This window comes from Pongo pygmaeus, chromosome 2 (genome assembly GCF_028885625.2).
Source record: "Pongo pygmaeus isolate AG05252 chromosome 2, NHGRI_mPonPyg2-v2.0_pri, whole genome shotgun sequence".
Classification (NCBI taxonomy): Eukaryota; Metazoa; Chordata; class Mammalia; order Primates; family Hominidae; genus Pongo; species Pongo pygmaeus.
The window spans coordinates 208,594,032-208,616,422 of NC_085930.1; the positions used below are offsets into that span (position 1 = coordinate 208,594,032).

A 22,391-nucleotide genomic window follows, 5' to 3' on the forward strand; every position below is an offset into this window, starting at 1 on the left:
AGACACACTGGTTGGAGATGACAAGGGAAATACAGTATTTATGCTGGTTTTAGACACACTGGTTGGAGATGACATTGGAAATACGGTATTTATGCTGGTTTTAGACACACTGGTTGGAGATGACATTGGAAATATGGTACTTATGGTGGTTTTAGACACACTGGTTGGAGATGACAAGGGAAATATAGTATTTATGCTGGTTTTAGACACACCGGTTAGAGTTGACATGGGAAAGACGGTATTGATGCTGGTTTTAGACACACTGGTTGGAGATGACAAGGGGACATTTAAGGGGAAATGTTCAGAGAGTTGCAGGGTAGAGCTGAAGCTCCAGAGGGCCAGGAGCAGAAGAGAAAGATGCTAGATGCTCACAGAAGTGGGAACTGAAGCATCTAAGGCAAGTCAGATGTTGCGGAGAGGAAGATACCTCATTTTAAGCGACAGTTACACCAAGGGTATGGGCAGGGGGCACACGTCCCATGTACCAGAAATCCAGAGAAGTGAAGTGGTTCGCTTGAGGTCTCATGGCAAGTTAGTGACATAGCCACTCCACCTCACTTTCCTTGATGTGTGTGGTCCAGTTTGCTTTACATTATAACACAGAAACCTTCTCAATGTTCAGATACACCTGCTCTACAGTGGACACAATGCCATTTCTTGACAGTCAAGGCAGGCTGACAAAAGACAGAATTTCGTTTCCTTAGTTTATTAAAGATGACAATGAACTGCCAGGCTGCACAAGAACCACGGCAGGGGGAAACCCAGTTCAGAGCACGGGCTGTACACACAGAGCATCTCTACTGAGACTCGCGCTCCTTTAATGTTAATTCAACGAAAGCTCTAAATCCTTGGCAGAGAACGTCAAAAACAGCCTCATTTAAGTGGAAAATATTTGTCTTCCACTCTTCTGCTATGTCTTGAATCTTGTCTCCACCTGGTAAGCAAACTATGTTTTTTTCTTTCCCTTTACTTACAGAAAGAACACTACCACCCGCCTTCATTTAGAAGGAATTCTCTTCAGTGCATTCAAAGCTTCTCCCCGCAACAGCAGGGGATTTTCAGATAGTGGTAAGTTGCAAAGTGCTTCCAAAACATCCCATTCTCTACCCGCTTCCCCCCTCTTGAATAAATAAATAACTAGGTATTTGGACGGTGATGACAGCATCGTGTCAGAGTCACTAAAACAGACGCACAATCTAAAGGGATGGGGTGCGGTTGAGGGAGATGGAGAAAAATAAGTGACAAATGAGAAGCCTATGAGACTGTTGAGTTCGGCTTCAGAAGCTGTCAGCATTGTCATCCTTTCATCCTATGCTGATGTGAATCGGGCAGGACAAGACAGCACATCTCTCCTCCAGCGCAATGACCTGGAGAAAGAGCTGGATGTGTCACCTTTTTGTTTTTTGTTTTGAGATGGAGTCTCGCTCTGTCACCCAGGCTGGAGTGCAGTGGCACAATCTCGGCTCACTGCAACCTCTGCCTCCCAGGTTCAAGCAATTCTCCTGCCTCAGCCTCCCAAGTAGCTGGGATTACAGGCATGTGCCACCACGCCCAGCTAATTTTTGTATTTTTGGAAGAGACGGGGTTTCACCACTTTGGCCAGGCTGGTCTCGAACTCCTGACCTCATGATCCGCCCGCCTCGGCCTCCCAAAGTGCTGGGATTACAGGCGTGAGCCACCGTGCCTGGCCTGGATGTGTAATTTAAACCAAAACTGGAAGTAGAGCTCACCATTTTTATAAACCCCTGGGTCTGAATCTGGGACCTAACCCCTAGTGAAACTTGAGTTCTGTGGGGTCATTCTTAAAGCTCCCTGAAGGACCTGGGCACTTCTAGTCACAGCCCTTCAGAACTTCTGGGACTTGGCTTTTAGAGTCTCACTATGAACAGAAGGGAGAACAGCCTCGGGGTCTTCTAGCCGTACGTGACTTTCAGATCCCAACTTTGAGGCAGAGGAATCAAGGGCAGGGGCCAGTTCCCACATGTTCCCTTTTGTGCTGGTGGTGCCTCAGCCCTAGCCATCACCTTAACGCCTCTCCCACTTCCCTGGGAGACTCCTTCTTACCGCCAGCTCAAGCTCTCATCAGCTTCCACCAACCACAGGCAACTTTCTGTTCAGCTTCCAGGGGCAGCGCCCACGCCCATTTCTTTCCTACCAGCAAGCAACTATGAGAAGACAGGCCCATGGGCAGAATTCAATCCCAGAACAAAAATGATGCAGGCTTTAGTTCACAGAGCTGTCAGCTCTTGGAGAAGCCACTCTGACCAGTGTTTTCACAGAGGTTAGAAGCTGCATCAACTTAAGGAACATCACAAACACACACATGGCCCCACCCAAGGACTTCGCCATCAACACACACATTAACAGGGGGAGGCAGCACACTAAAATCAGCATTATCAAATGAACAGATAAACATTACCAGGCTAAACAGAATTAAGTGCATAATTGGCATAAAGGCTCTTGTTATCCCAAGAACACAGGAACATTCACACTCACATCCACAGACTGTCAAGTTCTGTAACAGCACTAATAGCAGGAAGCTTTTCTCCAACTTTGACCAAAGAAGCTAAGGCAAGACAGACTCGGCCACCAGGGAAGGACCCAGCTCTGCTGCAGGAAGGGAAGAGAGAACGGAGTTGGGCTGTACTTTTACTCAGAACCACGATGACCATCTAACAGAGGACAGGGTCATCAGGGACACACTAAGAAGATGGTGGGTGAGGTTCCTGTCCCCACCTTAGAATGGCATCAGGGACCTGCCTGAGCTTCAAAGACCACACCTGCACCAAAAAGCCAGGTTAACTAAAAGAGACCTTAACACCTAAGAGGAGGCCGATAGCTCCTCTGAGTAAGCGCTCCTTCAGTGACAGAGCTGTCGCCTCACGTATGCTTGCGGCGTAAGGCTACAGAGGAGCCTGGTCTAAGCATCAGTTCTGTTCTTTGCTTCAAGATCACCAGGCTAGATGAAGAAAGTCAGCTTGTGGCATCATCTATGCTTCAAATATTTCAAACAGGAAATCCCAGCAACACAGGGACATTCACGGCTGCCTCTGAGGTCTCTGAGGAGTCTAGGACAGTCGTGATTGTTCTGTGGTGCCTAAAATACCCAAGTAAGTGAACAAAATGCCCATGACGTAGTCCCATTCTCTGCTGCTTCTCCTCGGGGCACAGTCTGACCCCAGTCCAGGACAGGGAGAGGGAAAACGCCATCCCCGTTTCAGCAGCAGGAGGAGAGGTGGTTGAGAAAGGCCTGGCTCAGAAGCTCCAAAACTGAAACAAAGGAAAATTGGAAATGATACCTGACATGCAGGTGGAACCTAGAGGAGAAGGCCATAGATGCTGGAAGAACTTGGTCTTGCTGTCTCTTCCACTGACAGAGGCACTAGAAGCTTCACTGAAGGACCCGCATGTCAGTTCTGATGAAAACACCTGGTGCTTACAAATTATCTGTCACCACAGACTCTGGACCCATCAACCTACCAACGGCTGACTGCACACGGACGTCAGACAAGTCAGTAAAAAAAAAAAAAGATGATGATAATTAAAAAAAAAAGAAGCCCCAGGTGGGGCGAGTCCTTCAAAGAGTGGCTCAGTTCTGCAACAGGTGTGACCCGGCCCAGAGGGAGGGCTGCACGTGCTTTCTTCAGGTGGCCTCCAGGACGGCGGCTTTCAGGGCCAGTGCCTCCGCGGGCTCCTCCTCGTAGTCGGACAGGTAAGACTCCAGGCTCTGCCTGGCCAGTGCCTCCCGCCGGGCCTGCAGCCGCTCGCAGCGCGGACAACTTCCAGACTTGAAGCAGACTTTATGGTAACACGCTTTACACTCTACTCAGGTTGGGAAGGTGGGAGAGAGAAGAAAACGATTTGTATTATCTCCACCTAGAGGTCAGTTGCTGCCACAGCCCCTTCTCACCACCAAGGCGTGGTGTCCCCTGGGGAGGCCCCGCGAGGTGCTGAGTGGCCCCAAACTCTTGCTAACAGGGGTGGCTCCGGGGAATCAAGGAGCCCTGTGTGGGGCTCACTTGCCCGATGCCTGCACCTGCCCTCACCTTCACAGGTCCGGCATTTATGGAGCTCAAAGGGAAAGATGATGTCATCCTCATTTTGACAGAACTCACAGATGAAGCCCTTGGCTTGGCAGAGCTGGGGAGGAAAAACACAGATGGCAAAATGAGGAGCGGCACATCAGGAACTGGCACGGGAGGGTGAACACCGAGGCGGGAAGTGGTCTACGGGGTTCTGCTGCCCACGGGCAGGAGGCCTGGGCTGGACTCAGAAGCATGAAAGCTGAACTAGGGCCAGGGCCGGGCAGCCTTAGACAAAGCATCAGGCAGGAGGTCAGACAGGCACCAGCCGGAGAAGCTCCGACCCCCAGCGCGGCTCTCCATGAACACAGGAGGAGATGGCGCCACAAAGGGCTTCCTAAGCCGACAGTCCCATCTGGGTCGTGATTTTATTTCAGAATAGGAACCACAACCAATTAAGATAAAATGTGGAGACAAGGCTGTTCCTCAAATACAACTCCGAGCCTGGAGTCAGGTTGTAGTGAAGGATTTCCAGCTCCTCCCAGACACACAGGGTGCCCTACCTATGCCCAGCTCTAATTCTGGGACTGTCACAGGAACATAAACTGGGCATAGGCTAAGACAGGAAGTTCTAAAAGTGTAATTTCTGCATTTTCAGCATGTTGAGTAGATCACGACAATAACGATGTGCGTCTGAGGAATACATAAAGTATACAAAACGCTGTCATACAAATTACCTCATCAACCCTCAAAAATACTGAGAAGAAAGTAAATTATTCTCTTCATCTTAGAGCCAAGAAAATTGAGGCCTCAGAGGGGGACAAAGTATTTATTTTGGTCATAATGACTGAGAACAACAAACGAAGGCCGAGGGTAGACTCCTTCTGCAGATTCCAGTCCAGAGTTCTCCTCTCACATCATGACAATTGCCTTTTTTTTTCCACTCTTGTCGCTCAGGCTGGAGGGCCGTGACATGATCTTGGCTCACTGCAACCTCCGCCTCCTGCGTTCAAGCGATTCTCCTGCCTCAGCCTCCCGAGCAGCTGGGATTACAGGTACCTGCCATCATGCCCATCTAATTTCCCTATTTTAGTAGAGATGGGGTTTCATCATGTTGGTCAGGCTGGTCTTGAACTCCTGACCTCAGGTGACCCGCCCACCTCGGCCTCCCAAAGTGCTGGGATGAGAGGCCTGAGCGCCCGCGCCCAGCCAACAATTCTTGAGCGAAAGTCTACTCAGTCTTGCCCAGAGCTACCCAGGACCACAGCCAGCACCAGCTCCTCCCCTCACTTGAGGGTCTTTAGATCGGGATGATTTGGCTGCTCTCCAGGCTAAGGAACAGCAGCCCTTTCCAGTTCCTCTCCCAGTGCTGACTGGCCATTTCAACTTCCTCGAGCTAAGTGGCAAGAATCCCAGGTCCACCCCGCTCCTTGTATCCCTAAAAGCAAGGGCTCAGCCGCATGCTACAGTGAGACTTTCTCACCATGCATCTCTCCACATGGGCAGCCCCTGCCCTGGTGAGCTCAGCAAGCCGGGGCCCCAGCTCCCCCTTCCTGGTCGCAGTCAGGTCATTCAGTGAGTACAGGTGGAGGTCCTCTGTCAGGTGGCCCGGGACTGTGTCAAAGGAATCCAGAAGCCTACAGGGAGTGACAGGAGGCAGGGGAGGGAATGAACAGTCCGTGTGCCACATCGTAGTACAAGGATCCCTATCCAGAAACTGCAGAAAGTAACGAGGGTGGGCAACGATCAGCCAGCCCAGAGTTCCAGGCCGCCCCAGCCGTTCCACACCACTAGGTGTCTGGATGGCAGGAGTGACTTATTTATAGACTCCTGCCGAGCGGTCCATGTGAGACCCAGCCTGTGAAGAGTGGTGGCCTGCCCTGGACGGAATGACCACAGATCCCCTTCCAGAGAGAAGGGCACAGATACAGTTACTGCTGTGGCCTCCTGTCTACAACTTTACATTTCTGCAAAATCTCTCTATTCTCCTTCGTTACATAACAAGAGCCAAGCGCTGGGATGTGTCCCTTTCGGAGACAGCAACGTGGCCAGAGGGCTCTGGCTCCACAAAGGACTTACTCCTTGGCCAGTCGGCAAGTCTTGAACATGTTCTTCATGTGACACAGCTGGACCCGCAGCAGCTGAAAAGAAAGAGGTGGAGGCAGGAGTGGAAGGGAGATGTGAGAAGAGGAATCCAGTGTGGGAAGCCCAGGGCCTTTAAACCCTGGGGGTCTAGAAGCCTTGCATGCTGCAGCCAGAGCAGATCGTCCTACGCTCTGACAACTGGCTTCAGACCGTCCTACGCTCTAACTGACAACTGGCTTCAGACCGTCCTACGCTCTAACTCGACAACTGGCTTCAGAGTGTCCTACGCTCTAACTCGCTCTGATAACTGGCTTCAGACTGTCCTACGCTCTAACTCACTCTGATAACTGGCTTCAGACTGTCCTATACTGTAACTCGCTCTAACTTGCGCTGACAACTGGCTTCAGACTGTCCTATGCTCTAACTCGCTCTGATAACTGGCTTCAGAGTGCCCTCTAGTCAGGGAAGGCCCCTCCGCCAGGTCTGTCTGCCCGAGTCACATAAGCAGTCTGGGCAGAGGAGTGCTCCGAAATTCCAATTTCTCACTTGATATCCGATTCCTCATTCATTCACTAATGTTTTCAGTGAAGGAAGAAATTCTGCTTTTGCTCTTGAGTGCTATCTACAGCTTCCTAGCTGCCATTGCCACGTTTGAGGCTCCAACTAGACAGATAACCTGGGAAATGGGAAGAGATTAAGAAAGTACATAGTGAGGACATGAATGGAGAGACGGTTACAGCTTTGACACTGCGATAACAAGAAGTGTGGTAATTGTGGGAAGCCCTATATAACCAGGGAAGGGGACAAGGGGAAGAGACGAGGTGAGGGGACAGGGGGAGGGGATGGGGGAGGGGACGGGGAGAGGGATGAGGGGAGGGGACGGGGGGAGGGGACAAGAGGAGGGGACTGGGGGAGGAGACGGGGGAGGGACGAGGGGAGGGGATTGGGGAGGGATGAGGGGAGGAGACGGGGAGGGGAGGAGACGGTGGGGGAGGAGACGGGGGGAGGAGACAGGGAGGGGAGGAGACGGTGGGGGAGGAGATGAGGGGAGGAGACGAGGGGAGGAGAAGGGCAAGACTCTAAGGTGACCTTTTCCAAGGTCTTACCCGGACTTGATTGAGCAGCTTGACCTTCCTATAGAGGGCACTGTTTATGTCCTGCACGTTGAAGAGAGGATCATTCCAGATCTTAATGAGCAGGTCCTTGGAGAAATTGCTGACGTAGTACTTGCTGAAGTCCCACTTGCGCAGCACCCGGCTGGGGATGGCCATCTGGGCATTCTCGTGGCAGCACTGGCAGAAGTACTTGCCCAGGTACTCACAGTACCGCAGTCGCTTGATATAATCTGGAAAAACCGGAAAGCCGGAAAGCCAGATGTAACTTTCCCATCTACAAGCTGGGAAGGCGGCTCTGCTGTTCCCTTGGAAGGGCAGAGAGGGACAGCCAATGGCCTCCAGCAACCTCTGTCTGAGTTCCCCAAAGCTTGCAGAAATCCAGAGTGGAGCCTGGGGTCATGTCCTACCTTGGTGGCCCTGAGGACATAAAACCAGCCGGAGATAGTAAGATCCAGCCTTACCAGCTAGCTGGAACTACCCAACTTTCCACAGGATACAATCCTGGCCATGTGCTCCCAGAAATCATTTCCCTCCAATTGCCAGCACTCTTGCCTACTACGAACCTTTCTTTCCCCTTCCCTACTTCTGCCACGCCACCTCCTGTTACCGCCTTTGCCACGCCACCTCTCCCTGCGTGTGGGAGAGGGCACAGAGCCTCTGGAGGCAGCATGGTGGGGAGGGAAGACACTCACCAGGATCAGTCCGGATGCCACATCCTGCACAGCGGTAATTCTGCTTGGCCACGGCAATTTTCCTCCTGAGAAAGGGTAAGGACAGGGCATTGGCATAGAGCAGCTGCATGAGGCCTTGGAGGTGTGAAGGACTGAGCACACACACATACAGCTCCAGTTAAGTATGGGAAGAGAGGGGAATTCACCTGTGTTTTAGTTGGACAAAAATGAACCTATTGGGAGAGCTAACTCCATACAGGATTTAGGTCTAGGCAGTGACTCTGCCCAGTAATGAACCACACATTCTGTACAAATGTAAGGAATGAGACGTGGTAAAGGAGAGAGAATGACAGGAGAGAAAAGCATCCATCCGTCTTAGAAAGAGAAGAAAAACCAGCAAGCTTACAAAGCTACTGGGAGGAAGGCAACAGGTTGGGAATGCCAGCAAAACAAAACCTGCCTCGTTTCCAATTAGCTCCAGGACTTAAGAGTAAGAAACGAAGGACCAAATGGACAATGCTCCTCCTCTGCCTTTAAATGAAGAGAACCGTGTGGGAAGGACAGCTGGAGGCAGGGACAAGTGGGTGAGACGAAACCCTGACAATCCAAAGAGGACGGATCTGTGCTCCAAAGGGCACAGACACTGGCCACTCACGTTGGGGCTGGATGAACATTAAAAATTATCTGAGGCCGGGGGGGGGCCCACTCCAAGTTGCCACGAACACGAATCCGCAGCTTGTAGATGTCAGCGTGCTGCCCGTCATCTGGTGAGATGGGCAGTGAGTCAGGGATGGGCAGGAGCTGCAGGAGAAAAGCACAGTTGGGGTAAGCTCATGTCAGCGTGCTGCCCGTCGTCTGGTGAAATGGGCAGTGAGTCAGGGATGGGCAGGAGAACAACACAGTTGGGGTAAGCTCACACGGACGGGCTTGGGAAACACAAATGCAGGACCCTTTTGGCCATGACAGAGCATAATGAGTGAAAGACATTTCAGGAACACCACAGGATAAGGGCTTCAGGGAACCTCAGAAACAACCAGTAGGCGCCAAGGTACTAGAAGTGAGGGCTGTGGGTTCCAAGAAGCAAACAGAAACAGCCTACCAGGGCAGTGGCCCCACGACTCATGCTGTCCCTGCACCCATCCCAGGATCCTTGCTGTGCCAGCGTGTTTCAGGCCTTAAAGACAACTGCAGAGCAAAGAATCCAAGCGATTCACTTTTGCGTAGTGTCTCCGAGGTGGTCACAAACCAAACATGACTGAGTATGGCGAGCAGGCATGTGAATCAGGACTGAGAAGGCGCCGTCGTGTCTGCTCTGACAAGGCGAACAAGCATTCACTCGTTCATTTATCACTTGACACATTGTAATGAATGGCTTCCACGAGTAAGGGGGGGAACACACAGGCTCATTCCAGACTAGGGACGTGTGACGAAGGAAAACAAGGTCACAGAGGCTCACGACGGCCCCTGGGTAGGAAGAAGAGCTAAGGACCTACCTTCTGAGGGGCGTCATGCTCCGGTACAAGCCACTCCAGCTCCGAGGCGGCTGGAAGCTGCATCCCCTCAAACTGCTTCAGGAGCCCCATGGCCACCGCCTCAGCAGATGTGGAGTGCAGGAAGCAGTGGGAGCTGGAAAGGGGAGGATCAAGGACGGCTGAACACAGGGAAAGGATGAGCAGATGGGAGGCTTCCCTTCATGGTCTCATCCCCCACGCAGCAACTTCTGCGCTGGGAGAACACCCGCAGCACCCCGGCCTGCTCATCACCCTCACACACGGGACAGTGAAAGTCCACTAGTCTCACGGTCCTAAGACTTCGGTTCAAGCCCCACTTCCTGCCACTGCACGGCACTGCTAATGAAGGACTCTGTCACCTCCTTTCTCTGAACTTCAGCTCCTCTAACGGCAAAATGGAGATTATGATGCCTGTCTACAAAACAAAGTGAGTAAAATTGCTTTGTGGACTAAAAAGCAATTTTTCCTCCCAAATGAGCTACTGTTTCCCCTGGTTGGGTCTATGATGTGGAATCTGTTCAATTTCATTTCATAACCAAAAACCATCATCACTGCTCTCTTTTGAGACCTTCTGGGGCCTCTGGTTATGATGAGAGTCAGCAGAGAAGGAATAACTCACTTCCAGCTTTGCCTCCACGAGAGCCCATCCCACTGAGACCAAAGAGCTTCCGCTTTCTTCCCGTGGGCTCAGCACCATCAGCAAGCCCCTCCCTTTAACCTCGCCTCCTCTTACATCTGGATGGCTTGCCCAGCCATACGCCAAGAACTGGGTTTGTTTCTCTACATATCCTAAGGTTTTCTTTTTTTTTTTTTTTTTTTAAAAAAAAAAAAAAAGTACTCACAAGGACTGGGAGGAAACGAAGGATTTGCTGCTTGAGGCTGTGTTCCTTCTGATGTCAGCATCTACATGGAAACAAGAGATAAGGGGAGCGCAATGGAAAGGGGGTGGGTAAGGGAACCTGGAATCTATTACAAGGTGCTCCTAGCTAAGCTCTCAGGGTAACAGCCAGGTGCCACACTCTATGCAGGAGAAAGGAGCAGGTGAAGCTCTAAACACAAGTTATAATTTGCCTCTATCCAAGTCAAAACCAGGCTGAATTAGTAACATTATGCATAGCACTGAAAAGGTCAAAGTGTTACAAACTCAGGCAGAAAGACAAACTCAGTTTTGGTGTAAAACAGTGAATGAGAAGACGAGCATCCTAAGGCACACAGGGACGCAACCCCTCATATGCACAAACACAAAACAAAGGACTCAAATCTCTCCCTCATTCTCCATATCTTAGCCTTTCTCAAATGGTAAGCTCCCTTAGGCAGTAACTCTGTCTGGCATATACATATATGTGTATATATATAAAAAACATTTAGTGCCTAACACATAACTGGGATCATAGAGGTTCTCATGAAATATATGTGAAATTGGAACTTTGCTTCTAATATTTCACCACTGTTGCCATTACCCCGAATGTTAGAAGTGTTTGCAGTTTTGCCTCTAACATGTCATCACTGTTGCCATTTTACCCCTGAATGTTAGAAGTCTTCTATATCCTTAGAAAAGTTTCATGGAGGAAAAGGAACTTCTCTATAGCTTTGCAGCTCTCTGGAGATGCCTGGTTACCAACATGTTTTGACAAAGATGGTCAACATGATCTCTGAGGCTAATTATACAGGAAACTGTGGCAGACTTTCCATAGCCTATTTCTGACAAAGGATTTAGAAGAGGATTTCTAATAATGATATGCTGAACCTCCAGAGACCTCAGAGACCTCATCTACCCAAATACTTTTGATGGAGGGGGATGTGAAATACAGCAGTTATGTTCAAGCCAGGCAGACACAGCCTATCCAGGTCACGAAAACAAGACTGTTCTGATAAATACTCTCTCTCACGTCCTTCGCTGCCCAGTGAAAAGACCTTTCTTTCCTAATTAAGCCTACACAATGACCAATCTACCATGAGCGCTCAGGAGGATACAAATCTTGTACGGCATCTCTGTGCACTGGGCTGTGAGCAGCTCTACTGTTCCTCACGTTTCCTCTGTATGCAGATTTCTGTCTGGACAACGATTATGAAATCACCCTAATAGGAAATAAGATTGTGTCTCATTCTTCCCCTTGGCTCTAAACTACTTAACACAGGGCTCATATACAAGCACAGACTCAAACAATATTATTGACAAACTAATGTCTTCAAAGCTACATGCATGAGTAAGATAACGGAAGTAAAATCTGTTGGTTTTCATATGTTCTCTAAGCACAGGACAAGACATCAACACATTTTTGCTGGTAATTAACACAGCCTATTTAACAACAAAGATGTTCAAGTATACCATGTTTTCTGGCGGAATCTGTGCCACCAAAATCCAGATCCCAGTGCACTGCTAGTTGTCTTATTTCTAGCTAGTTAGTGCTGGTAGAGAAAAGAAAAACAGTAGAGGCAACAGTAGGCCAGACCTTCACAGACTGTTTGGTTTGCAACATTTATTTGGGTAACACTTACACTGCCTTGGGTTGTACCTAAGTCTTGCCTTGCGCTAGGAGTCCTCAGAGTGCTTTGTACATAAAGGTTTTCAGAAAATATTTTCTGAATAAATGATTAATTGGCTAAAAGCAATTAACAGCTATTTCAAATTCCATCCTGTTTGGGAGTAACACAAAAGAAAAAAAAGTCTTAGCTATCCCTGAATAAGGAGCTAACCAATTTTCTTATTTTAGTGCCAGGCTATTAAAGAAAATACTACATGCCAGAAAGAACAGGCAGGTGGTAATTCACGGTTTCTAAGGAAACCATTGCCTTCATAAAACTATTTAGCAGTTCTTTATCCTCACAGAGAAGAAACCTTTTTTTTTCTTTGAGAAAAAAAATCATTCTCTCTTTAGAAAATACAATTGAGTCACACTGTAACGTGTCTCCTCCTTTTACTAGAGGTAAAGTGAGGTCGGAGGTACACGCAGGGGCTTCCTAGGCAATCATGAATACGTCCAAGAGTGGGGAGGGGCCACCCAGCTTCGGAGGCAAGGCTGTGACCCCGGACTGGAGGGAGAGGAGCACACTCATCAAAGGGGCCGTGACACCTGACCCCAGCCAAGGACCACGCGGCTCTGTGGGTCCTGGGCCTGCGCTGCAGCCTCATCACTCTCTGGTCAGTTCAAGCAGACCACTAAGTTGATGCGGGTGAAACCCTATTGAAGATCTGGATAAAAGCAGACCAAGGTCTAAGCCAGAGAATTGAGGAGTGAAGAGAGGGGGAGCTGCCCATGTGGATGGATTCAATGTGTCCCAAGTGAGAGCACTTAAGAAGGAGGTCCGAGACACTCAGCATCCAAGTGGAATTTAACATCATTCTGAAACTTTTTATTGACTTTTTTGTACAAAAACAAGTATTGTTTTTGCAAGAGAACTGATTTCAAGTGCTTCTGATGCATCAGATATTAGGTTGAGTCATCGCAGTTTTTGCCATTACTTTTGCACCAACTTCATAGAATAAGGCCATTATTACTGACTGAAAAAAGTTTAAAAATATAAAAACAAATAACAACAAAAACAATGCCAAGTTATAAGGAGAAGAATTTGCTGTGTGTCCAGACACTGGTATTGAACGATCAGAGAAGAGCTGGTTAAAACCTTGGTACCTTAGCAAACTACGCAAATTTTTAAACAAAGTAAGTGAGTCACAAGAAGAGTCAACTTCAGAATGTACTGGCCAGTTTGACGCTGGTTTCCATCCTGCTTTCTTTCTAGAAGATAAGGTGATACCCAACGTATCTGGGAATCCAACTTCAACAAATTTTCTGTAATTGCTGACTCAAAAGGAAACACTTCAAAATGAAGAACCCAAAGTATTCTTGTTTTATAAAGAGAAAAAAGTAATTAAAAAAGGGATGGGGGAGAAGAAACTGATTACCTTGACCTTGAATTGGATATAATTTTGAAACTTGTCAGAAAGTATAGCTCATGAACGTTCCTTTTTATCTATTATGCCAGCTATCAATTTATTGCCTTTCAACTCCAAATCTGCCCTTGTTTTTGCCTGCTCTGCAATAATGGAGCTGGACACAGAAACATTTCTCCTTTGCCAGCTGGCATGGTGTGAGGTTTTGCGGTAGAGGGCACTGGAGGGGTGCTGGAGGCAGAAGGGGTTTCTCCGGCTGGCTCTGGTTGCTCCTCTAGGCTGACTCCGGGGGAAGCACACCTTGGGCAGCTTTGCAGCAGAGTGCCAAGAGTGACGCCCTCATAAACAGCTCTCTTGGCACCTGCCGGGAGAGCTTTACAGTGAGTGCCACTGGCCTACCACCTTCCCACAGAGGGCTTTCACCAGTACCCTTGGGTTCTGATAGCACCTCCCATGGGCATCCTCCCTCAGCACCCCAGAGAACAGTTTCCTGGTGACAGCTGTTGGCATGCCACCTCCCCGTGGAGAGCATCCCCTGGCACCATCTCAGGGCAGCTCTGCGTTTCAGGGAACCACACCATCCAGCAAGCCAGGACGTCTGGATCTCAGCCTTGGGGATGTATCACTCCTTTACATTTATTCCTACCCTAGATGCTCCATCTCGGCCCCAGGGATAGTGACTGCTCCACTATCTGCTCCTCCTGTGCACCCCCCTTTTTTTTTTTTTTGAGATGAAGTTTCACTCTTGTCACCCAGGCTGGAGTGCAGTGGCATGATCTCGGCTCACTGCAACCTCCACCTCCCAGGTTCAAGCAATTCACCTGCCTCAGCCTCCAGAGTGGCTGGGATTACAGGTGCACGCCACCACACCTGACTAATTTTTGTATTTTTAGCAGAGACAGGGTTTCACCATTTTGGCCAGGCTGGTCTCAAACTCCTGACCTCAGGTGATCCGCCTGCCTCGGCCTCCCAAAGTTCTGGGATGACAGGCTGAGCCGCCACGTGTGGCTTCTCCTGTGCACTCTTGAGAGTCTTCTTTACTCCTCATGAGCCAGTTTCCCATTCCATGATTCCCACATGATAGTAGAAATAATTCTTCATATTAAACTTTCCCTATTCAAATTACTGTGTAGTTTCTGTCTCCTGATCGGAACCTGACTAGATACATCTATGCAGAAGATGAAAATTCAGGAAGAATCTACAAATGAAGATAAAGAAAAATTGATGCAGCTATAATAGAAGATGGAGATGAGGAAAAAAATAACAACAACAAAACTCTAAATCCAAAGAAGTTGAAAAGACTGTCTGAGATTGGGAGCTTAGGAAAGATATCAAACCAGCTTGGCAGACACCATCAGCAGAAGTAGATGATGTGAAAGACACAAAAGACGACGCATCACATATTGGATAACTCCATTTACATGAAGTGTCCAGAAAAGGCAAATCTACAGAGACTCAAAGACGAGCAGCTGAGTGGGGCTGGGAGTGGAGACAGGAATGCACCATAAACTGACACAAGGGACACTACTGGGGCGATGACAATGTTTTCAGGCTGGATTATGGTGATGGCTGCACAACTTGGTAAATTTACCAAAAATTGTTGAGTTGTACACTTGAAGTGGGTGAATTCTTTTTTTGTTTTTTTGAGACAGGGTCTTGCTCTGTCACCCAGGATGAAGTGCAGTGGCGTGATCATGGCTCATCACAGCCTCGACCTCCCCAGATCAAGCAATCCTCCCACCTCAGCCTCCAGAGTGCTGGGATTACAGGCATGCACCACCACACACAGCTAATTCTAGAATATGTTTTTGTAGAGATGGGGTCTCACTATGTTTCCCAGGCTGGTCTCCAACTCTTGGCCTCAAGAAATCCTCCTACCTCAAGCCTCCCAGCGTGCTGGGATTACCGACATAAACAGTCACCTGTTATGACTGTATGTATGTATGTATGATACATATGTATGATATGTATCATATCATACATATGTATGATACATATGACTGTATGTATGTATGATATGCCCAGCCTCAAAAGCAGCTTTTTAATTGAAAAACATTTCACATTCTTAGTGTAAAACCTGTCATGTGTATAAAAATTTTAAAGCCCCCGAAATGGGGAAAGGAAGCATGCTAGAAAGACCAAATCAAGGCCTGCCTGGTGGTGAGAGCAGACTGGGTATGCTCTGAGGGAGAAGTGGCTGACACTCAACACATGCCCCCACAAAGGACTGGGACTAAACACACCGGAAACCAGTTAGAAAGGGAGTCAGGATAACTCCTCCTCAGGCAGGGAAGACTCATGTTAGAATCAATGACAGTCGTTCAGGAGCAGGAAAAAAAGGAACCTAATTACTTTTATTTCTCTAATCTTAAAAAAATTAAGTTGATACCATAATATTTGTACATATTGACAGGGCACATGTGATATTTTGATACATGCATACAATGTGTAATGGTCAAATCAGGGTATTTAGAATATCCATTGATTGAACATTTATCATTTCTCTGTGTTGGGAATACTTCGAATCTCTTCTAGCTATTTTGAAATACACAATATGTCAACTACAGCCACGCTACTGTGCTACTGAACACTAGGACTCAACCCTTCTAACTGTATGGTTGAACCCACTAACCAACCTCTCTTTATACCCCAACCCACCTCCTCCCCAGCCTCTGTAACTATCACTCTCTTCTCTACCTCCATGAGATCAACTTTTTTAGCTCCCACATATGAGTGAGAACACGGGAGCTCCTGTAATATTTGTCTTTATTTCTCTAAATCTCGATCTAATCTTACATAATTATTTCAAATTCTAATGCCCAACAGTATTAACAGTTTTAATAAAAAGTTCTGGGCCTGGAGTGGTGGCTCACTTCTGTAATTCCAGCACGTTGGGAAGCCGAGGCGGGCAGATGACGAGGTCACGAGTTTGAGACCAGCCTGGCCAACATGGTGAAACCCTGTCTTTACTAAAAATACAAAAATTCCATTACTGGGTACATACCCAAAGGACTATAAATCATGTTGCTATAAAGACACATGCACGTGTATGTTTATTGCGGCATTATTCACAATAGCAAAGACTTGGAACCAACCCAAATGTCCAACAATGATAGACTGGATTAAGAAAATGTGGCACATATACACCATGGAATACTATGCAGCCACAAAAAATGATGAGTTCATGTCCTTTGTAGGGACATGGATGAAATTGGAAATCATCATTCTCAGTAAACTATCGCAAGGACAAAAAACCAAACACCGCATGTTCTCACTCATAGATGGGAATTGAACAATGAGAAAACACGGACACAGGAAGGGGAACATCACACTCCGGGGACTGTTGTGGGGTTGGGGGAGGTGGGAGGGATAGCATTAGGAGATATACCTAATGCTAAATGGCGAGTTAATGGGTGCAGCACACCAGCACGGCACATGTATACATATGTAACTGACCTGCACATTGTGCACATGTACCCTAAAACTTAAAGTATAATAATAACAAAAAAATAAAATAAAATAAAAACAAAAACAAAAACAAAAAAAAACCAAAACAAAAATTAGCCAGGTGTGGTGGCAGCTGCCTGTAGTCCCAGCTACTTGGGAAGCTGAGGCAGGAGAATTGCTTGAAACCGGAAGGCAGAGGTTGCAATGAGCCAAGACTGAGCCATTGCACTCCAGCCTGGGCAACAAGAGCGAAACTCCGTCTCAAAAAAAATACAAAAGTTCTGAGTTTTGTTGTTGTTTTTGTGTTTTAAAGCCATTCTGAGTAGAAAACTGCTACTTTCTTTCAATTAACCTCACCTACAGGAAACCTACTTGTTTGGATCACAAAGCAAGAACAAACATCTACAGCAGTAAATCCTACTTGTACACAAAGTACCCAGAAGAGATGGCTTTCTAAAAGTTGGCTCTGCAAATTCAAAGTTCTAAAGAGACAGTAAGCTTCATACCATTCTATCCTACTTTTGCTGTCTGAATGTGTGGCAGGAGCTTAGGTATAGGTTTGAACTAAAATTCTTCATCTAACTATTCCTTTCTAAACTGTCCACTACCTCCATCAGTCACAATGGCCACTAAATCTAAATTTATCACTGTAGGGAAGGATCACCAAGGACAAACTTGATGAGGAAGATTGCTGGGGTCACATGAGGAGGAATCGTTGAGTATCTGAATTGTTCCTGGCTTGTTGTTCTGACTTAGCTCCAGTTTCTTCCAACTAGTTCTCCAGCCCCTACGGTCCTTGTAACCTTGACAGTGATCACATGATTAAGTACATACGAAAGCTGATGCAACATTCTCACACATGCATCTACAAGCACATCCACGCTTGCAAGGGAGGCTACCTGAGAACATCGAGGCCAGTGACACTGACAGTCCGTCCTTTGACATGTGAGTCAGGTTAGATCCTTCGCTACCATCTGTGTAATAATGATGATAAAAGGGGGCCCTTAGTATTCCAGCAGGAAATAAACTAATATTCTATACCATATGTTCCTGGAATCAAAACTTGCCATTTACTCCCAAACATGAAATGGCGTTTAGGAACTTGCATCCTTGGGTAGGTGCTCACTCTAGCTTGGAGGAGAGTTACTGCTACTTCCTACGCCAAGCCCAGCCTCAAGGACCTCCTACGGCAGTGGTTCTCAGCCACGGGTGATTATGGCAGTGACGGAGGCATTTCTGATTGTCTTGATATTGGGGAGGGGTTACCACTGGCATCTAGTAGGTAGAGGCTAGGAATGACGCTAAACATCTTACAGTCCACAGCCCAATCCCTCACAGCAAAGAATGATCTGGCCCACGGGTTAGAAAACCCCAGCCTAAGGTCTTTTCCTTTAAGGATTTCTGTTCTGAATTGACTAGAGAATTAGCTGATTGAACATCTCCTCAGGGCCCACAACCGCAGCAACAGTTTCTAACAGGAGTATGCTTTGGGCCCCTCTCTCGGCAGGCTCCTTACAGACTGCACAGCTTCCCGGATCCCTGCTTTGCTGCAGAAAACAGATGTGGTAGTCAAGTGGACGGATCTGAATTTACCTCACTATTCTCCTCCTGAAATTCTGACTGCTGATCCTGGGAGCGAGGTCAGACCCTCTTTCTTTTTTTTAATTAGGAGATGAAGTCAATCACAGACTATGGTGTAACAGAAAATAGATATTTTGTCTTTGTCTCCAGTTCCTGGTGAGAATTCCTAAAATTCTTGGAATTTCTTGAATCATTCAAGAAATTATTCAAAAGACGCCCCTTTCAATCATACCTGAGTTTATGCTAATGAGGAGACTCCTGGGAGGCCCCTAGATAGACAGCTTCACAACTGGGGGCAATTGGGGGCTATCAAAAGAACCAACCACGTCATTAGAGGGTTGGAGCTTTTACTCCCCCATCACCTCCAGGGAGGGGAGAGGGACTGAAGACTGAGCCCAGTCACCAGTGGCTGATGACTTAATCAATGGTGCCTACATAATGAAACTTCAATAAAAACTTGAACAATGATGTCCAGGCTTCCTGGTTGGCGAACACATCAATGCACCTGGGAGGGTGGTGCCCCCAGACACCATGGGGGCAGGAGGAGTTCCTGTGCTCGTGATCTCTTCCTTAGTCCCTATGTACTTCTTCATGTGGCTGCTCATTTGGATCCTTTACAACAGGCTCTAATCATAAGCTTTCCCAAGTTCTGGGCATCATTCAAGCAAATTATCCCACCTGGGGGAAGGGGTCATGGGAATCTCTGAATTTGTAGTCAGCCTACAAGCAGAAGGGCAGGTAGCTTGGTGACCTGTGTCTGGCATCTGAAGTGGAAGTAATCTCACAGGACTGTAGCTGCAGGATCCGTGCTAACTCCAGGTAGTTAGTGTCAGAGCTAAATTGTAAGTCACCCAGTTGATGGTGGAGAATTGGAGAGGAGTTGGAAAATCACATACAAACAAACAACCAAACATACAAACAAACAAAAGGAGTTTTAAATGACTACCTATTGTTGTCATACATAGAAATCAGAGACATTAAGGAGAACATAGAAGGAAGACTTCCTGAATAGCTCGAAAATGTGTGAAAAAACGGAGTTTCTGAATGGGAAGAAACGTGTGGTTCCTCCATCTGGAGGCCTGTGCAGGCGAATGGGCTCTCTAGATTGTGTAAACAGGAAATCAAAGCCTCTTGCAACACAAGATCTATCTGTCATCACATTACGTTATAATGGAGAATTATAGATACAGTTCACCTCTGTCTACATACACAATGTTGTAACAGAGAATTATAGATACCATTCACTTCAGTAAGGAAACTACTCTTGGTTTCACCCATGAAGGAAGAGCGTTTGTCCCTGAACTGTTTTTTCGTTTGTGTGTTTGTTTTGCTGATGGGAACTTGAGGAAATCTATGATTTGCAGGAATGGGACATTAACCTGATTTAACACAACTGCCTTCTCAGACTGGAACCCCATTGTTCCTCTATGCTGATACTTCCACCTCCTCCACCACCACCACCAACAGAGTCTGTGACTGTGCTGAGCAGTGAGCACCGACCGCAAGGGCAGAAATTCAAGCTCTACTTTGTAAACCTGATTTTTTTCCTCTTTTGTCCCCCTGCCCCCAATGATTCTTTTTGTCCTTTTCGCTTTTGAACACTCTGAAACAATTTCAGTTGTGTTATGGAACCCAAGAGAATAGGATTCTAATTTCACGTGGTATGGACCAGCCCTACGAGCTGAAAGGAGGAGTCAGAGTGGGAACCCAAGAGAAAGACACCACTGAGGAGGACACGTCAGGGTGACATCAACGAGCAGCCACTCCACCTGGAACACCTGTTTCCAGTGTTCTTCCCTACTGAAACTGTGAAGGGGTTTTGTTTTTAAGAAGGCTGTCCCTTACAATAGCTAACAACAATCCATAATGAAGATCTTCTATTTAGGAAACACTTCGCAGCTTATCATTCTAAATGGAAAGAAATGGAATAAAAGTTCCCTTGTAACAAAGTGTCACTTCTTACCTTGGATTTCAAATTCATCAACCTCATCAGCAGAGCCAGAGTCAGAGAACTGTGCCGAATCGCGTGAGCTGAACTGCGAGCTGCTGGAGGTGACTCGAAAGCCTGTTATGTTTAAAAACAAAAAGGAATAAACAGGGCAGAAAGAGGTCTTCTTGTCCTTCCAGTGTCACAATAAAAGGGACCTGATATGACCTCAACAGAGAGAAATGGAAACTTTCCCTTTAGAAAGTTTCAAGTAAATAGAAGGTACTATCTGGGAAGCAAATCTGGGAGCAGTGTTCTTAGGTCTCCTCATATCAGAAAGCTATTTTGGAAGGGAGCTATTCCTTTATTTATATATATACATATATATATTTAGAGCTGGAGTTTCACCATTTGGCCAGGCAGGTCTCGAACTCCTGGCCTCAAGTGATCCACCCGCCTCGGCCTCCCAAAGTGCTGGGATTCCAGGCGTGAGCCACTCTGCCTGGCCTGGAAGGCAGGTATTTCTGATGTAGGAAACGGAGAGACTCTAGGATGAGTATTCCTAGCATGGTAGAAAAAAAGTAGGACTACATAGAAATATCTTTCTGACAGCAGAGGAACCACTGGTTTGGGCACCAGGCCTTATGCTGAAGCTGGGAAAATGTGGGGACAGAAGTGTCCACAGGCTCCACTGACTTCCGTGCTCAGCCTCCTGGTACATGGGGAGCAGGTTCTTGGTGCGGATTTGCTGGCGCCGAAGGCGGATCTTCTGCTTCAGCTCCTGGATCTCTCTATCACTGTCTTCCTCTTCCACTTCCTCCTCCTCTAGGCACTGGCTCATCATGTTGCACTTCATTAGCTCGATGGCAGCAATTAAGGACTCTGAGATGCTGAAGTGGGCATTCTCCTGGCGGAAGGAGAGCACCAAACAGGCAAAGGGTTAGAAGTATTGAATGACATACTCATTATAATGTGGAAAGGGGAGTTTCCAAGATAGGAACTGTTCCTGCCAAAAACACCCTGGAGAAATGGACATTTCTACTACGAGGAAAGCTGATGGCTGGAAAACCTATTCTAGGTTTTCTTCACTCTCTTACTTTGCCAAGCCTGTCCCTTCCTGTCTCATTTCTACATAAAAATATGATAGAGAAGAGGCCCAGGATTTCAATCAGGTTCTTTCCCAAAATCATACACCTGTACACAAAATATTAAGGTAAATGCTATGTCTCAAGATAAAAGTGCTTTGTAGTCTTAAAATGCTACACAGATGTCATTTATTGCTTATCTGAGCCTTAGAACAAAAGATAGAACTTGATTCTGGAAACAGTATTTACCTAAGGTGCCAGAATCAAGGGAACTGCAATCATGCAGCAAAAACAATGCTGCCAGACGCAGCAGCTCACACCTGTGAATCCCAGCACTCTGGGAGGCCAAGCCCAGGAGTTCAAGACCCCAGACGCAGGGGCTCGCACCTGTGAATCCCAGCACTCTGGGAGGCCAAGCCCAGGAGTTCAAGACCCCAGACGCAGGGGCTCGCACCTGTGAATCCCAGCACTCTGGGAGGCCAAGCCCAGGAGTTCAAGACCCCAGACGCAGGGGCTCGCACCTGTGAATCCCAGCACTCTGGGAGGCCAAGCCCAGGAGTTCAAGACCCCAGACGCAGGGGCTCGCACCTGTGAATCCCAGCATTCTGGGAGGCCAAGCCCAGGAGTTCAAGACCCCAGACGCAGGGGCTCGCACCTGTTAATCCCAGCACTTTGGGAGGCCAAGCCCAGGAGTCCAAGACCAGCTTGGGCAACACAGGGAGACCCTCCATCTCTACAAAAAAATAAAAAAAATAGCCAGGTGTGGTGGCGCATGTTTGTAGTCCCAGCTACTCGGGAGGCTGAGGCGGGAGGATTGCTCGAGCCCAGGAATTTGAGGCTGTAGTGAGCCATGACCGTGACACTGCACTCCAGCTTAGGTGACAGAGCAAGACTCTTGTCTCAAAAAAACAAAAACACACACACAAACTTGATGCTTCTCTGCCCAGGTTGGCTTCTAAGATAAAATCGCTAATATTTTGGACTCAGTGAGGGGCACATGCTCCCTGCAGAGTTCCTCAGAAACAGAACTTGCTGAGCTTCCCTTTACTGTGAAC

The 22,391-nt window shown here is 47.6% G+C and overlaps 1 protein-coding gene across 11 annotated transcripts in view; it reads right to left on the reverse strand.

Annotated features, from left to right (window-relative positions):
• Window positions 1-690: 690 nt before the first annotated feature.
• Window positions 691-22,391, reverse strand: part of RUBCN (rubicon autophagy regulator) — a 74,476-nt gene continuing 52,775 nt past the window's right edge. For 5 of the 11 annotated variants that reach the window (XM_054480567.1, XM_054480564.2, XM_054480563.1 and 2 more), the window contains 12 exons: window positions 20,948-21,158; window positions 20,288-20,389; window positions 17,643-17,717; window positions 10,247-10,307; window positions 9,387-9,519; window positions 8,549-8,694; window positions 7,915-7,979; window positions 7,214-7,452; window positions 6,102-6,163; window positions 5,506-5,659; window positions 4,047-4,140; window positions 691-3,822 (listed from right to left, as the gene is read on the reverse strand). In XM_054480567.1, the coding sequence (XP_054336542.1) occupies window positions 3,644-3,822; window positions 4,047-4,140; window positions 5,506-5,659; window positions 6,102-6,163; window positions 7,214-7,452; window positions 7,915-7,979; window positions 8,549-8,694; window positions 9,387-9,519; window positions 10,247-10,307; window positions 17,643-17,717; window positions 20,288-20,389; window positions 20,948-21,158 (1,521 nt within the window). In that variant the 3' untranslated portion in view covers window positions 691-3,643. Of the gene's footprint in view, window positions 3,823-4,046; window positions 4,141-4,835; window positions 5,107-5,505; window positions 5,660-6,101; window positions 6,164-7,213; window positions 7,453-7,914; window positions 7,980-8,548; window positions 8,695-9,386; window positions 9,520-10,246; window positions 10,308-17,642; window positions 17,718-20,287; window positions 20,390-20,947; window positions 21,159-22,391 lie in introns of those variants that run through there. The other 6 variants (XM_054480566.1, XM_054480565.2, XM_063661391.1 and 3 more) reach the window with 3 other exon arrangements.